The sequence below is a fragment of the Podarcis erhardii genome (assembly GCF_964252035.2).
Source record: "Podarcis erhardii genome assembly, chromosome: 5".
NCBI classification, from domain to species: Eukaryota; Metazoa; Chordata; class Lepidosauria; order Squamata; family Lacertidae; genus Podarcis; species Podarcis erhardii.
The window spans coordinates 66957405-66973829 of record NC_138509.1 but is presented as its reverse complement, the minus strand read 5'-3'; the positions used below and the strand labels follow the sequence as shown (position 1 = coordinate 66973829).

General features: G+C 41.3%; 1 protein-coding gene across 1 annotated transcript in view; it reads left to right on the top strand.

Annotated features, from left to right (window-relative positions):
- LOC309341784 (vertebrate ancient opsin-like) overlaps nt 1–14051 on the top strand; it is a 105275-nt gene extending 91224 nt beyond the window's left edge. The window contains exon 4 of the mRNA XM_081861619.1: nt 11913–14051. Within this exon, the coding sequence (XP_081717745.1) occupies nt 11913–12173 (261 nt within the window). The 3' untranslated portion in view covers nt 12174–14051. The remainder of the gene's footprint in view (nt 1–11912) is intronic.
- Nucleotides 14052–16425: the final 2374 nt, after the last annotated feature.

Below are 16425 nucleotides of genomic sequence, written 5' to 3'. Positions count from 1 at the left end.
CAGCGTTTGCTTTGTTTTATATCACGTGTGAGATGGATAATGTTTCATTGTTAGAAAAATCACAGGGAATGTTGTTGAAATGACAAATTTCTCATTGCATAAACAGGGAGTCACCAATATGATGGCTGTGGGGGCATGTGTGCCTGAAGAGGCCTTCTTTGGTGCCTACAGGGTTCCCCCACCAAGATAAACATAGACTTGTTTGTTTGTTTACAACCATGGTTCCCAGTTGGTGGTTTGAGGGCCCCAGATCCGCATAACCCACCCAGGGGGTCCGTGGCAGCATTCACGTAACAAAAACTACTGATATGAAAATTTTCCAAAGTAGGGAGTCCATAGTTTGGCTTTTGAAAAACGGGGGGTCTGCAGTAATAAGCAAATTAGGAACCACTGATTTACAGTATTTAGGGCAGGAGAGTAACACAGATGCCCCTCTAGCAGTTAAATAAGTGGGACTTAGCATCCATATAAAGATGCAAAGGCTCAAACAAAAACAGATTGCCCCTGGGTCTCTGCCTGCTGTAGGTTTTCAAACAAGTCCAATGCAATTTACTTCATTTTTTTCAACCACTTGGGTCAGGCACAGCCCAAAAGAGTTACTGCTTGCCATCAGTAGTTGTGTTGAGCTAACTTTGCCTGAGCACTGAAAATAATGCTAACTGGCTACGAAGTATTTGGATATTTGTCACCACTGTGAACTAACCACACACCTTTTGTCCAGTTCCATTGAGTTTTCTCTCATTAAGTTCTGTTTTTCTTAATTGTTGGGTGCGTTGTTTTCTTCACAGGAAATAAATGATTCAGCTTCCTTCCTCCAGTTTATTTTTAGGCTTTTCATTTATTTATTAAAAAAAATATGTAGTGCTATATCACCAAACTGTATCAGATTGGTTAATACCATATTCATCTAAGCAACCACTATCTGACTTGCTGCATCCTCATAAAGCTTTGCCACTAGTCTGCTTGAGCACCATCTGCAACTGGCAGAGGCAATCTTAAAGTACATAAAATCAGACCCCAAATGTTGTTGGTTTCTCCACCGACCAACATTTTTCTCTATTGTCTCTCAACAGAGCACAGAGGTGCTTCAATTTCAGCAACTGATTTGTTTGGAGCAGAAATACTTTCAGTGTAATTGAAAGACAACATGCCACAACAGTAAGCTTTGCCTGCCAAAGCAACAAGGAGAGAGTGGGCACTCCAGTTCTTAGGCCTTTTATCTTCAAAGGCCTGGGCTCTTCATTTTACAGCTTGGAATAAGAGGCCTATGAATCAGATAATTGCTTGTGAAATATCTTGCTGATACCTGCTAAGACAGCTTAGCCACCCTCCCCAACCCCCCAAATAAACTTCCTTTTGAACAAAGGCATTTTCAATTTTTATTTTTTTTAAAGTTATGTCTCACAAGTTTCACTTGACAAGTTTCCTTTAGAAAATATCTTTTGAGCTACAGGTTATTCTTGGCGAGGGAGGTGAATTAAAACAAATAGACATGCTATTTGGTAACACAGCAAAAGATGTAGTTTTTGGCTTGAGTCTTGAGAGGGAAACTTAAATCTCAAATGAGACAAAGCTTCATTTATTTATTTTTTTTGGGGGAAATGTCATGATAATTATAGGGTGTTTGGGAGTATCTGCATGATCTTGTTCCTAAAAAATAATAATCTCTCTCTTCTCTCTCTTTCTCTATCTCTGTATGTGTGTGTGTAACAGACTGTGGCAGGGAGACATGGGAAGAGAGAGAGAGAGATCACACATTCACCCCACTGTTTTCAGGCAGCTGCTATTCACTGGTCACACCCTGAGTGTGAGGATGAGTCCCCAAACTCTGATAATGCCTCCTGCTTCTCTGGATGGAGGAGGACGGAGAGGAGAAAGAGAGAGAGACTGAGAGTAGAAACCAGCCTAGTGTGCAAAGATAAATTTTACATGGTTTGTTTCACCCACTTTTGCCTCTGGCATGTGGCCCTCGAAAGCTTCCTCAGAAGAGAAAGTAATCCAAGGGCTGTAAAAGCTCCTCAATTCCTGTCATAAAGGCAGGTGCTGTCCATGGTTCAATTTTTGTAACAGACTCCTATGAGAGGTGGTGGACTCTCCTTCCTTGGAGGTTTTTAAGCCGGGATTAGATGGCCATCTGTCATGTATGATCTAGCTGAGATTCCTGCATTGCAGGGAGTTGGACTACAAGAGGTTACCCTCAAACATTACAATTCTATGTGTGGTGCTTCCGGGGAGTTCAAAATTCTGCCATTACTATTTACTTATTGTATTGGTATGCCTTATTGTTTTACTATATTTCAATTTCGTTTTTTGCTGTCTTGGAAGTTTTCTGCTGAAAGGCGGGATAAAAAAAAGACTTTAAATCTTTATTTTATTTCAAAAGTTCATACTGCCCACTAGTGTCCTTGACATGGAATTTTGCTAAAGAAATTTAGAGAACAAGGAAGGTATCAAGTGCTCTTTGTTCTGAAGATGTCCTTGATGAAGAATCGAGGGCATGATTTAGCTTTGAGGGTTTGTGAGGGTGGGGGGAATGCTCCATAATAGGTTGATGTCTTTAGAGGCAATATTTAAATTAAGGTGGGCGAATGCTTTAGGCATGAAGTACATGACACACAGAGAAGATGCTTCACTGAACATGCAAATCCCCAATACACTGCATAATTCAAAGGATTTACAGTGATAACTCACCTTTTAAATAATTGAAAATATTTCTTAAATTAACAAACATCCGCACATAAGAACTGGCCATTTCCATAAACTTACTTTAGCTAAGGACACTGTAAGTGTGCTTTATTTCCACATATTCTGCTCTTAAATGAAGAGAGTTCTACCTGCTGATTCTACCAAAGCTTGTGTGGCAACTGTAGCTAGCAATCTGAGTTGCAACCCCATTCTGAAAGGCTGCTATTAGTAGTCATATGGGATGTGGGTGGCGCTGTGGGTTAAACCACAGAGCCTAGGACTTGCCGATCAGAAGGTCGGCGGTTCGAATCCCCACAACAGGGTGAGCTCCGGTTGTTCGGTCCCTGCTCCTGCCAACCTAGCAGTTCGAAAGCACCTCAAAGTGCAAGTAGATAAATAGGTTGCACTCCGGCGGGAAGGCAAACGCCGTTTCCGTGTGCTGCTCTAGTTCACCAGAAGTGGCTTAGTCATGCTGGCCCTCAGACCTGGAAGCTGTATGCTGGCTCCCTCGGCCAATAAAGTGAGATGAGTGCCGCAACCCCAGAGTCGGCCATGACTGGACCTAATGGTCAGGGGTCCCTTTACCTTACCTTTTTATGGTTGCACAGACATAACTGGTGGTTCTGAACCAAGGCTGGCATGAAGGTAAGCAGTCACCAAAATTGACCCCTAAGCCATACAATTATAAAGCTACCATCTTCCCAGGTGTGGGGAAGGACCATAGTTCAAAGGGAGAACATCTTTGAATACAGAAGGATCCAGGTTTAACCCTAACAGCTCCACATCCTGTAGACCGTGGGTAGGCAAACTAAGGCCCAGGGGCTGGATCCGGCCCAATCGCCTTCTAAATCTGGCCCGCGAATGGTCCGGGAATCAGTGTGTTTTTACATGAGTAGAATGTGTCCTTTTATTTAAAACGCATCTCTGGGTTATTTGTGGGGCATAGGAATTCATTCATTTTTCTCTCTCCAAAATATAGTTCTGCACCCCACAAGGTCTGAGGGACAGTGGAGCGGCCCTCTGCTGAAAAAGGTTGCTGACCCCTGCTGTAGACCTACTGGCAGTTTATGCAGACAATACTAAGCTAGGTGAAGCAATGGTCCAACTTGGTGTTAGGCAGCTTCCTATCTTGGGCTGTTCTGTTGGAACCTACTTTGTAATTGTCTAGGCATTAATCACTGTTTTCTGCTCTCCCAATTCTGTAAAGTTCTGATTTCTAAACTGTTTCCAATTGCTTGGTTTTGCATGTGATGCTATCTCTTATTTTGCTTTACTGGAATGACTATATCATTGTAAATAGCTGTTGGGGATTTCTTGAAATAATGGGGCTTGGGGACCAATACCAAATCATATAAGAGCTTTGTCTCTTCATGTGAGGGCAGGTTGCTACTGAAAGGTAGACCATTTCAGAAGAGCTGGTCTCCCATTATGATGACTCATCAGATAGGATATGATCTAAAACAACCCTTTCACACCAGAGCCAAGAAATAAAAGCTAGAGTCACATCAGTGGCACAATTAGCAACAATGAATACTTGATTTGCATGTCAGAGTGCATTCATGAGAGCGGTAAGGAATGCTGCCAAAGGACAGCACAGGCGAGAATTAATGAGTATCTACAAAAGCCAACAATTGCCTTCTGAAAGAGAATGCAGAAGCTGTTCATTTTTGTGCATTGCCTTGTGGGATCTATTGTCTATAGACAATGGAGTACATCCACAGGGCGGATCTGACTGTTTTATCCTCATGGTACTGCTTAGCTTTCAAACAATGAGCAAGTCCTCCAAGTTAAGAGCAACACCTGGAACACAGAATCCACTTGAAGGAAGTGGGTGAGAAATAGGTGGATTTTTCAATGAATGTTAGTCCAAATGATTTGAGCAAGGGGCATTTTAAGGGAGTGGTCTGGGGGGTGGTTGACTTGAGCATCACCCCCATATCTCATACCTTTATTTCTCCTTTTATTTTATTTGTTTGGGCAGATGGGGGTATAAGACTCCAGTGATCTACCACCTTAACTAGCCCAGTCATCCTTACATAAAAATCCAGATTGTGGTGACATCTCCTATTTCTCCTATTTGGAATTCTCATCTATCAGACAAGCATGAGCACTGATTGAAGGCCCTCCCCTTCCAAAAGGCCTTTAAAGGGAAAATTCTTTTAAATCCCACTTTTTATCTTGTATTTTTCTTGCTGATGTTTTTATTGTTAAAAAAAACCTTGGGATGTTTTGTGGGAAGTGAAATAAATAAAAAAGCATGTGAAAAGGAAAAGTGGCCCTTGGTTATCCAGAGATCTATTGGCTCATAGCCACCAGGATCTTTATGCTGATCTACATCAATGATTCCCAGGGTTTGAATTCCAATACTTGAGCTACATGTGAAGGGGCACGTCTATTTGTGTAGACCAAGGTTTGCCCTAATCACGAGTAATGGAGGAGTTGGGCCTGGTTTTTCGAGCTAAAAACGGGTTGCAAAACCTTCCCCAGATACCTGGTTTTCTGCTGCTGAACTGATGTTCCCTGTCATTGTTTCACAAAACCTCACCATTACAGTTCATCCTATTATATAGAGGGGAAGCAGAAAATTGCTTTTCTATATCAGAACTGCTTATGATTTTTTGATACTGCAAAAGTACCCATGAAGGTTGCAAAATGTCATTTCCACTTTTGAAAGGTGTGATGGAATAAGTTCTGCCACCCTCCAAAAAATCCTATCTAGGTCATGAAACTACAACACCCAAACCAAAAACGGTGTTGGGAAATTTGGTGCTGATATTATTTTTTATGGGCTTCACTTAATTTCAAATGGGAAATTGTGAAAGCTTGCATACTTGTAGTAAAGAAATCCAAACATAGACCAAAGCCCATCTCAAACCATTGTGGGGAATTGGGCACTGTTATCTTCAAAGGTGTCCAAATCAGCAGTTTGGAATGGTTGCATCCACTATCTTGCTTCAAAATGGTGTCCAATGGTGTCAAAACATAGACAAAAAAACACTCCTTGAGCCCAAGCACTGTCACGCCAAACTGGAATGGTAGTATTTCCAGGGGCGTCCAAATTGGCACAGTTTGGAATGTTTCACCACACCATTTTGCTTCAAAATGGCATCCATCAGTATCCAAATACAGACCAAACCCTGCTCCTAAATCTCAGGTAACATCATGCCAGTTTGGGCAACAATATCTTCAGAGGCATCCAAATAGGGGCAATTTGGAAAATGTTGGTCCACTATCTTGATTCAAAATGGCATCCGGTATCCAAATGTAGACAAAAACTGGCTTCTCTGCCTCTGGAACCCTTGCGCCAAGTAATAATAATAATAATAATAATAATAATAATAATAATAATAATTTATACCTACCCCACCCATTCGGCTGGGTTTCCCCAGCCACTATCTCAAGAGACATTTGAATGCATAGTGAACAAACAGATGGACCACTTTCCAAAATATACAGTAGATTTATATTCAGTCTACAGTTCTACACTTTACCTGGGAGGAAGTGTCTTTGAACAAAATGTGATTTACTTCTGAGCAGATAAGCCTGTGGGGATACTGTCTTTGAACTAAATAGGACCACCTTTTAACAAGACATACCTATTAGGCTGCAATCATCTTATATGCACGTACACTGGAGAACATATCTTTGAAGTCAATAGGATTTACTTCTGAGTGGACTGTTACAGCATATCCTATGTCATGGTGAAGTCTGCTTAGAAGAAAAAAGTTTTCCCAGTGTGCTTTGACTGCATTTGGTATGTTGCAGACTTCTGCAGGCACAATTCCACTTGGCTTTCTAGTCTTTATTATGCTAGAAGCTGTGTGCACAGAGGTTCCTCTCTCTGATACAGCAGCTAACAATCTCGGGAATTTCAGACTGTTCAGATGGGAGAGCAGGGACCAGATTCAGCCCGTCGCTGCTGTTACCTTTCCACCAAACAGATGAACTGGAGTATTTTTTTAACTGTTTCCTTTTTCCTTCGAAAGGGAGCTCTGTGCAGGCAACCTTGCCTGTTTTCTTCACACTCTTTTGCTCCGTGAAAAGCAGTCATGGAAAAACAGTTTACAGTTTCACCATGTTGCAACGTAAATTTTACCAAAAAAAAAAAAAAAAAAATTAACAGTAACAGTGTTCCAAAACATCCAGAGTGGACATCACTTTCTTATAGGATCTAATTCCTATAAATCACCCATTCTCCAGCTTGGAGCTCACTGAAACACCCAAAAATCAATACTCGTATTTAGCCAAGCATGGCACTAGTCAGCAGTATAAAGGATCCATAATCCTCTGCTTGAGCTGTGGAGCAAAAGCTCATTTAGCAAGAAAACCCAAATTATATTGCAATGGTTTCCCAGGGAGCCTACATTCCTCTTACAGGTAATGCTCTGTTCTATAGTAATTACTTGCTGGGTGGAAAAGCTTCTAGTATGACATATTTCCAGGAAATGTGATGTAAACATTCATTCATCTATGGAGAAAGAAGCAAAAGGCTTCAGGGCAGCTAAGGAATATCCTGCAGGCATGTAGCTGTCTGTGTAAGGTCTTTTTTAAATACTAACACTGGATGTCTTAACTGTGCAAAAAATAAAAACAGACCACAGGAAAAGTCATATGCTTTATGTCTGGGGCACTGAAACTTGATATACAGCTTACATTTGGGGGGATGTGGTCATCCTGTAACATCCAATTCAACTTTTCATTGTATCTAAATTTCTTAGCTCCTCTGCCTGCTCTGCCGTGAACAAATGAAAATAGCAAACTAAGAACAATTTGACCCAATGGCCAGATGTTTATCCTGCCCAGCCACAGAGGGCCTGTGAGATGTTGAACATATACAGTGATACCTCAGTTTATGAACTTAATCCATTCCAGAAGTGCATTCTTAAACCAAAGCCTTTCTTAAACCAAGGCACACTTTGAGGCCTCCCGCCGCCAGTGCCCTTCCAGCGTTTGGCTTCCGTTCGTAAACCGAGGTGAAATTCGCTAACCGGAACACTACTTCCGGTTTTGTGGAGTTTGTATACCGAATCATTTGTAAACAGCAACAAATCAGATGATGTACTGGGTAGGTGAGGGGTATTAAAGAACCAGGTAGGTAGCAATACAGAGAAGCAGTTTGGACACAGTCTGCAATGCTCTCAGCCCTACATCTTGCTCCAACAGTTGCTAATCCTAAATTCAGGCATTATGTTCTGGTGGAGGTTCTGAATCTTAAGTCTCAGCTCTATTTTTCCTAGTTGAGGAGTGCCTCTTCAACTGTGCTCTTACTTGGAGCCTCCATCTCATTCAGTGCTCAACATTTTTCATAGTGAACCTAGGAAGTTCATATGTTCTATTCTACAGAGGAGAGTCCAGTTCAAGTCAGTTTAAAGGTAAGGAACCTTAAGAATACAGAGCAGGGGCTTAGAAGCTGACACCTGGACAGCAGGCACACACAGGTCTCCTTATCCTAAAGTCCCCCACTGTGGTAAGATGATGTATTTTATTTCTAAATAATTTTAGCAATTATTTTAAAATTTGCATCTGTGCATCTAAATCAACAAGTGCATATTTTCTGCAAATCTGTAACCTCTTATGTACTCTTTTTGGGTGCATTCTCTCCTTTTTGGCAGTGCATAAGTGACCACCTTAGGTGAACCTCCTAGCATCTCAAAGAGCTTTGAATAGCCTCAGATATCTAGCAATGTCCCCTCTCCCCACTCCTCTGTGGCTTTTGGTTTATCAGGACTTACAAAGTTGCTTATCCAGATTGTTTTGGGAGAACTGTATCAACAACTACTATAGTGTCTTCCCTTACTCCAAATCTGTGACTGGCTGAGTAGGGAGGACCATGACAAGTTTCGGAATTCCTGCTTTTATTGCAGAAGGGGAAGAAGGGTGCATTTAAAATTATGTATTGTTTTGGCCATACAGTATCAACACCTTGTGATTACTGTCAATAGAAGGCTGTAGGACTAGTCTTCTGATGTCTGGATTCATCTTTTGTATCTCATTAAGAGGACTAGAAATTAGTTTAGCATGACTGAAATGCCAGAGGGTTTTTTGTTTCATTTCTTGCAAGAATATTCTGGTGATACAAGTGTAACATCACAAATTCACACAGCCTTAGGTATTCACAACCCTAGATGTTTATGAAAGCTTACTGCTATTAGATACAGCATTGTATTTCTTGTGCAAACAGATTATATGTGACAGGAAGCCAATGGGTTGCTACCCTTTCCTTACAGACTCACAAATATCCATTCACACACTTTCTTAAACCTACAGACATCTGCACCCTGGATCAACCCAAGGCCCTCACAGTTAGTATATGCTAGGCACGTCCAACACATAGATCATGATCCACTGGTAGATCACTGGACGTCTGTGGTAGATCACCAGTAGATCACTGGCTCCCTCTAAAGAAGCTCAACAACTTTGGCTCCCCTAGAAAAGCTCAACATATTTGCCCTGAACCCCCCAAAATGGGGCTTGAACTCTGTGAGTAGATTGCAGTTTCTTGGGAGTTGGCCACCCCTGGTATATGCCATCCTTCACATTGTCACCTTGCCATAGCTTGTTGTATACCTGAAGGAGCGTCTCCATCCCCATCGTTCTGCCCGGATGCTGAGGTCCAGCTCCGAGGGCCTTCTGGCGGTTCCCTCATTGCGAGAAGCAAAGCTACAGGGAACCAGGCAGAGGGCCTTCTCGGTAGTGGCACCCGCCCTGTGGAATGCCCTCCCATCAGATATCAAGGAAATAAACAACTACCTGGCATTCAGAAGACATTTTAAGGCAGCCCTGTTCAGGGAAGTTTTTAATGTGTGACATCTTAGTGTATTTTTGGTCTTTGTGGAAGCCGCCCAGAGTGGCTGGGGAAACCCAGCCAGATGGACGGGGTACAAATAATAAATTATTATTATTATTATTATTATTATTATTATTATTATTATTATTATTGTAGCTTTCCCTAAGATCTACAAAATACCAATGATTTTAAGGCTTTTGATGGAATAGTCCTCCTGTCCCCATCAGTCCCATCTTTGAATTTCACTATCTCAAGGTCTTTGATTATTGAACCGCATGTACTTAAAAACAGACAGAATAAGTTTTCTAAGTGCAACCATTCCATCAGACTAAAGCAGAAGGAAAGATTGACAGCAGGGCCCACTCTCATGGGCTCCTCCCCTCCCTCCCTCAACTGTTTCCATTGAAGTGGCTCATTATAAGAACTCTGTAACTTTAAGAATAAGAATTTGCTTGTTGTTATCTTCCCACATCCTCCCTTTTTCCTTTTATGTCATGCCTTTTAGATTGCCAACTCGAGGGCAGGGACTGTCTTCTTTGTTATTGATCTTATGTAAGCCACTCTGGGAACCTTGTCAGCTGAACAGCAGGGTAAAACTGCTTCAGATAAATAACATGAGAGACCACTGCAAACAATGAGAGATTTGCCACTTACTTCCAAGCGATGTAGATAGTAGCACTTAGTGGCAAATTCAACATTCCTACATGCCATTATGCAGCTGAAAAATGAAACTGGTTCCTCTAACACAGCCTTCAGTGTTGAAGACTGAGTTTGATCATACATACAGAAGTATGCACTTACTTTCCTGTATTCTATTTTTTGAGTTGCTCAATCGGTTTTCTGGTTTGTTGCTACAGTCTCTGACTTTACCTGACCTTGTAATCATTGGTAGTGGTAATTTAGGAGGACCAGATGTAACTGATGACAATGTAGCTTAAAATCATTAGTGTGCACTTGGTTTTGTCTTCTAATTCCAAGTTTAATGCACTTTCCTGAAGACTAAAAATTGAGCCATGACCTCTTTTAGCCCAAATTTGTAAAATGAGCAGTAGGACTTCCTTTAAAATATGGTGGTGACCTTGAAGTAGCTCCACGTGGAATTCACCCAGTGGCTTCTTTAATGCCTTCAAATAATTCAGATGCATCAATATGCCCCGTGAGATTACATCTCCTTGCAGTACATGCATTTATACTAATTAGGAAATAAGACAGAGCATATGATTGTAACTAATGTTAAGGGCTCAGCAAAGGGAGTCAAGGCAGGACTGTTGTTCGATAAGATGGAAATATTTTTCAGAAGCCGAACTGGAATAAAGAGATGTAAGAAAATAAAGTAGGGATTGGGAATTTTAGGACCCTCCAGAGGTTGTGGGACTCTAGCTCTCATTAGCCCCAGGCAGCATAAGGCAAAGGACAAGCATGATGGAAAATGTAATCAAGCAACACCTAGAGGTCCCTATTCATATTATAAAACATAGGTCTCTCTCTCTCTCTCTCTCTCTCTCTCTCTCTCTCTCTCTCTCTCTCGGCTTTTCATCACTGTGTGAGCACACTTTTCCCTTTTCAGCATGTGCCTGTTGCTCTGTTAAAATTTTCATTTCCCTGCCTTTTCAGTCTGAGCAGGTTTATTTGCTGTTTTATCCCTTTTATTTGCTGTCAAGTTTAATTGTTTTAAAATGCCTCAAACATTTTAAACAGAAAGGTGGGGTAAAATTCAAAATTTGAATAAATAAATACGGAGCTGTGGTGAACTGTACAAAGAGAAATCGAACAAACACTCCACTCTTTGCTCCTGCTCTGAGCAGTTCTTTGGATCCCAGCCGATAGGTTTTTGTTAGCACATAATCTAAAGCAATAATCCCAAACACACTTACTAGGGAGCAAATCCCACTGAATTCCATGGGACTTACTTCCAAGGAAGCATGCACAGTATTGACTGTAAGTTCAGTTTTGAAATGCCCACCTTCAAGGGCTTACATCAAGAAAGCTGCCTGTTTATTTTTTTATTTATGGAAATTTGAAGAGATTCTTTTTTGGGGGGGGGGGGGAGGGACTCTGTAGGCTCATAACAAGAGGCTGTTTATTAAATAACAGGCTAACCCGCAACTGCATAGGAAAAAGAAAGTAACTACAATTAAGGACAAGCTAAAGCATGGAGTCTTAGCTCCAACCCCTAATAACTAGAGACAATATTTAACTCGGTCCCTCTGCATTACTACAAATGCAGTCAAATTTCACTGAAATAATATTTGGCTGCTAAATTGAACTCTAAATGCATCTGTTAATTTATTTCATTTTATAATTCCTGCCCATTACAGTAGCTCGGAATATCATTTCTCTATTGAACATCGAAGAGGAGGACCACATCGCTCTCGGTGCAATGGCAGAACAAATCAACCACACAGCAGATTTCTATTTAACGCCTGTCTTTGTGTTTCAGTTTTACAGGTGCTTTTGCTCTCTCCTGAAATGTGACAGGAAATCAGGCCTTTCCAGCAACAAAGGCTCCTTGAGGTCTACTCGAATGTGCTGCACTGTCCCAAGACAGGACAATAACTTCACGTTTGTCGCTGCTTCAGCCGGACAGCCGTCCTCAGAACACCCAGAAGCAACTGTCAGCCTCCAGAATCCGGAACCCACAGCCCTCAATGGCCCCAAGGCAAAACAAACAGTGTTGCTTGTAGCTCATTACACTGCTTGAGTGGAAGCAAACTCTTTGCCCTTTCAGACTGAGAAGCAGGTAGAACTGAAGAGGAGCAGGACTTGGGGAGTGCCTAATGAACATAAATTGGTGTCTGTCTCCGGGGCACAGACAGCATGTTATGTGTCCCTCAGAAAGGTAATACTCGATCTTCGAGGTACTGAAGTATTAATTCTGTGTTTGGATAGTCCGAATGCAGAAAATAGTATGGTAAACTCTTTCTTCTAGAGGAGAAAATGCTCTAGATTTTAACCATGCTCAAAACACAGCATTGGTGGTCAATCTACAACATAAGCATGTGAACTGCCCCAAGGTCTTATGTTGAAGGGTGGTATATAAATCTAATAAAAAATAATAATAATGTGCACGTACGCACAGCACAGGAGACCTTCTGGCTTTGCCTCTGGCATCGTTCAGTCCCACTTTCTGCTCAAGAATGCTGCCCACTTTCTAGCTAAGCAGGTTACAGGGAAAACCAACTTAAGTCATATGGATATACCTATAGGCATTGTGCATGGAGAGCCATTATGTCTTACTCTGAACTGGACTTTTGGCACTGCCGGCCTTGCCAAAATGGTTGGCCACTGTTAAAGCAGAGGGACTGACAGTCTTGTGTCATCTGTGACCACATAAGTGGAAGTTTCAATTTCACATCATGCAATCAAGGTTCATAATGGATATGGGGAGAAGTTAATTTCTCTTTTTGTTACTTACTATATTGCAACTACTAATCATCCCTCCTAGCATGAACTATCAGCATTGGCCAGAGCACGCAATAATTTCCCATTTTCCCCCAGACAGTTTTTAATTATATTTCACCTCAAAACTACAATAGAATTTTGAAAGTGTTGCACACAGTGCTGGATATTTTGTGACCAGTTCATATCTAAGCTCAACATACAGGGTTTGGGTTAAAAGTTTCTTTTTTCTCTCTCAGCTGGCTAATGCAAAATAACTGAAACCCTATAATTCTGATAAGAAAGTAGGTTAGGAAATTTGAACAACTCCAATTAAGAAAGGAGAATTACAGAGTCAGCTTAAAGAAACATTAAACAAGAATGGTTTCATAAAAACGTTTATTTTCCCTAGGAAAGAACAGTACATTTCATTTCATTTTCATTTTTTACATTTCCCCAGACCTCAGTGTATATATGTAGATACAACTATCAAATTCTTCATGTGTACCAAATGAAAATCCTTACACTAAAAATTATACTAAAATGGTTCAGTTTGCACATTTGAAAGCATAACCAACAATGGTCAAAACTGATGTGTCCTTACAAACAACGGAAACTTTCCTAATAATTTACATTCTCGGGTTTATGAATGTCAAATGACTTCAATCAGCAATGGACAATTGGTTGTAATTCAACTGAAATAAAAGCAGAACACATGGCTATCACTTGACTGGGGAATATTGGATATCTCCAGAAGACAGAAAGTGGAATTAGACACAAATAGATTTCACTATCTCTTTCAAGATTCATCATGAGGTAATGTACGTAAGGGTTGTAATTGGTTTCTTAAGGTAATGGCAAATTAATGGTTACATTAGAATAAAAGAAGAATGTTCTTTAGAATGAAATAATAATTTGGTTCTCTGAATCAGTTATTTATTGATAGTGTATCCCGAACACTCTTTAGGCTAAAGAAATTAAATAATCATAGAAACTATCATTTATTTATTTATTTATAGCAGACATTTTATTTGTTGTAAAAAATCCAAAATCCCACATGAAAACAATCATGCATTGAATTGGCAACATCACCATCCTATTCCTCACAATGGATTCGTATATACGATAACTATATTGTTATGTGTACTTGAAAAATCCAAGGGTTCAAGGTTTTGGGATACAGCGCTTACTCAGGTTTGATTTTCTTTTGAAGGAGGTCACTGGAGTCTTACGGGGATTTTATACCTTATAGGTGAAGGTACAGGATTAAACCATTCCAGCACTTAGTCCATGATCCAGTATTCTCCCATAAGATAGTCTAGGGCAAGAGCAAAAACACTGAGATTAAGTCAGAGCTCAACTGAGTGCTTCTTCATCTGCCCCTGCTACACCAGCAGTTTCTTCACCAACAGTTTGATGACATCATCTTTTCAGCAATGAGGGGAAAGGAAGATGTTCCCTTCCAGAAGTCTCTTGACATTTTCTCCTCATTTAAAGGAAAATAGTCTAACAATGACAGTCTGTGGGAGAAGCCTTAGTCTATTTAACAATAGAATGCATCTGGATGAAACCTGCCTTGTGGGTTTCAGGTCCATCAATTCTTTCTCCCCCAGAATGAATAATTTTAGAGTTGAAAGGGACAAACCTCAGTCCCATAAGCACTAGATTATGAGGAGCATAACTTTATAACATTGAGTCTAGGTATAATAAAAGCCAAACAGAAAGGTTGTGAGAAAGGCTGTCAGAGAACAAAGATGCAGTTGCTCACAATCTGTGGAGTCCGTTGTCAAAGGATGATGGGACAGGCTTGTATCCAAAGTAGCACTGAGTCTCTTGTTCCCTTAGCGCAAATATTTACTCTTGTGCAACCAAATTCCCCCTCCTGCCCCCATGTGCCACATAAATATGTGTTGGGTTCTCCAAACCCCCCAAACAGATTTGGGGAGGGCAGGGAAAGGAGAGTGGGAAAGGTTCCATTGCACGAGCGTAAATCTCTGTACTAAGGGGAACAAGTTCCTCGGATCCCTCCCATAGTCTGAAACTAATAATGGGCCTTGTATGGCCCTATTCGGGACACGGGTGGCGCTGTGGGTTAAACCACAGGGTCTAGGACTTGCTGATCAGAAGGTCGGCGGTTCGAATCCCTGCGACGGGGTGAGCTCCCGTTGCTTGGTCCCTGCTCCTGCCAACCTAGCAGTTCAAAAGCACGTCAAAGTGCAAGTAGATAAATAGGTACTGCTCTGGCGGGAAGGTAAATGGCGCTTCCGTGTGCTGCTCTGGTTGGCCAGAAGCGGCTTACTCATGCTGGCCACATGACCTGGAAGCTGCATGCCGGCTCCCTCGGCCAATAAAGCGAGATGAGCGCCGCAACCCCAGAGTCGGCCACGACTGGACCTAATGGTCAGGGGTCCATTTACCTTTACCTATGGCCCTATTCAGGCATTCTTCCCCCTCTCCCCATGCAATTCCTCATTGTCCCTTCTCCTTCTGTCATATCACCCACTTTATCCCACAGCTCTTCCCCTGTTGAGATCTGGACTTCTGCAGATGAGATTGGGTAGGTTTCCACCCCCCTCCCGGTGTAGAACTCTGGAAAATCAGATTTGCAGATTTCCAAGGCGCTGTTTAAAAATCTCACATGGAATGTCATATAGAATTATAGAAGAGTTGGAAGACACAACGAGGGTCATCTAGTCCAGTGTTTCCCAGCCTTGGGTCTCCAGCTGTTTTTGGACTACAACTCCCATCATCCCTAGCTAGCAAGACCAGTGGTCAGGGATGATGGGAACTGTAGTCGGAAAACAGTTCAACCACCTGCAATGCAGGAATCTTTTGTCCAATGTGGGGCTCATATCCATCACCCTGGAATAAAACATCTCATGCTCTACCGACTGAGCTATTTGAGGTAGCCATGCATCGTTGCGCTTACTGATATCATATGGTTGGTTCTGCTTGTGTTTCAAAAGGCTATTTTGTCCTTTTAAGGACTCCCTCTCCCTTTCCTCTTTGTGTTCTTTTGACTGAACTTTTTAAATAATTAGATTCATCAGTGTTGGAAATCTATTTCTAAATAACCATTGAAGATAATATTCATGATTTTACATTTCTAGAATGTCTGTATTTCCTGTGATTCCCCCCACCCCATATGTGAATATATTTCAGCTTCAAGTGTATTTCTCTAGGCTGCTTAAGATGTTACAGAATGGTATTGTATTTCTTGTTTTTGACAAGAAGCTATTGTTTCAAATTATATTCATAGCCTCAAGTTTTTATTTTATTTTTTAAAAAAACCTGTCAGCTGAGATTTTTTTTTTTTACTTCACAGAGGATGAAGGCATATCAGACCTGCAGAATTGCCTTCAGAAATGAGGTTGCTGTTCTAAACACACTTACTAGGGAGTAAGTCCCACTGAAGTTGGCAGGATTTATTTTGGAGTTAACATGTATAAAATTCAGAAGTCGGCCACTCACCCAGGCATTGGATGCATTTTCAAATGCATCCGGTGAGTGGGGGGAAATCTAGTTTTTGAAAATAAGTGTGTAAGCCTTGAAGCGATTTAGGAGCCTTGAACAAA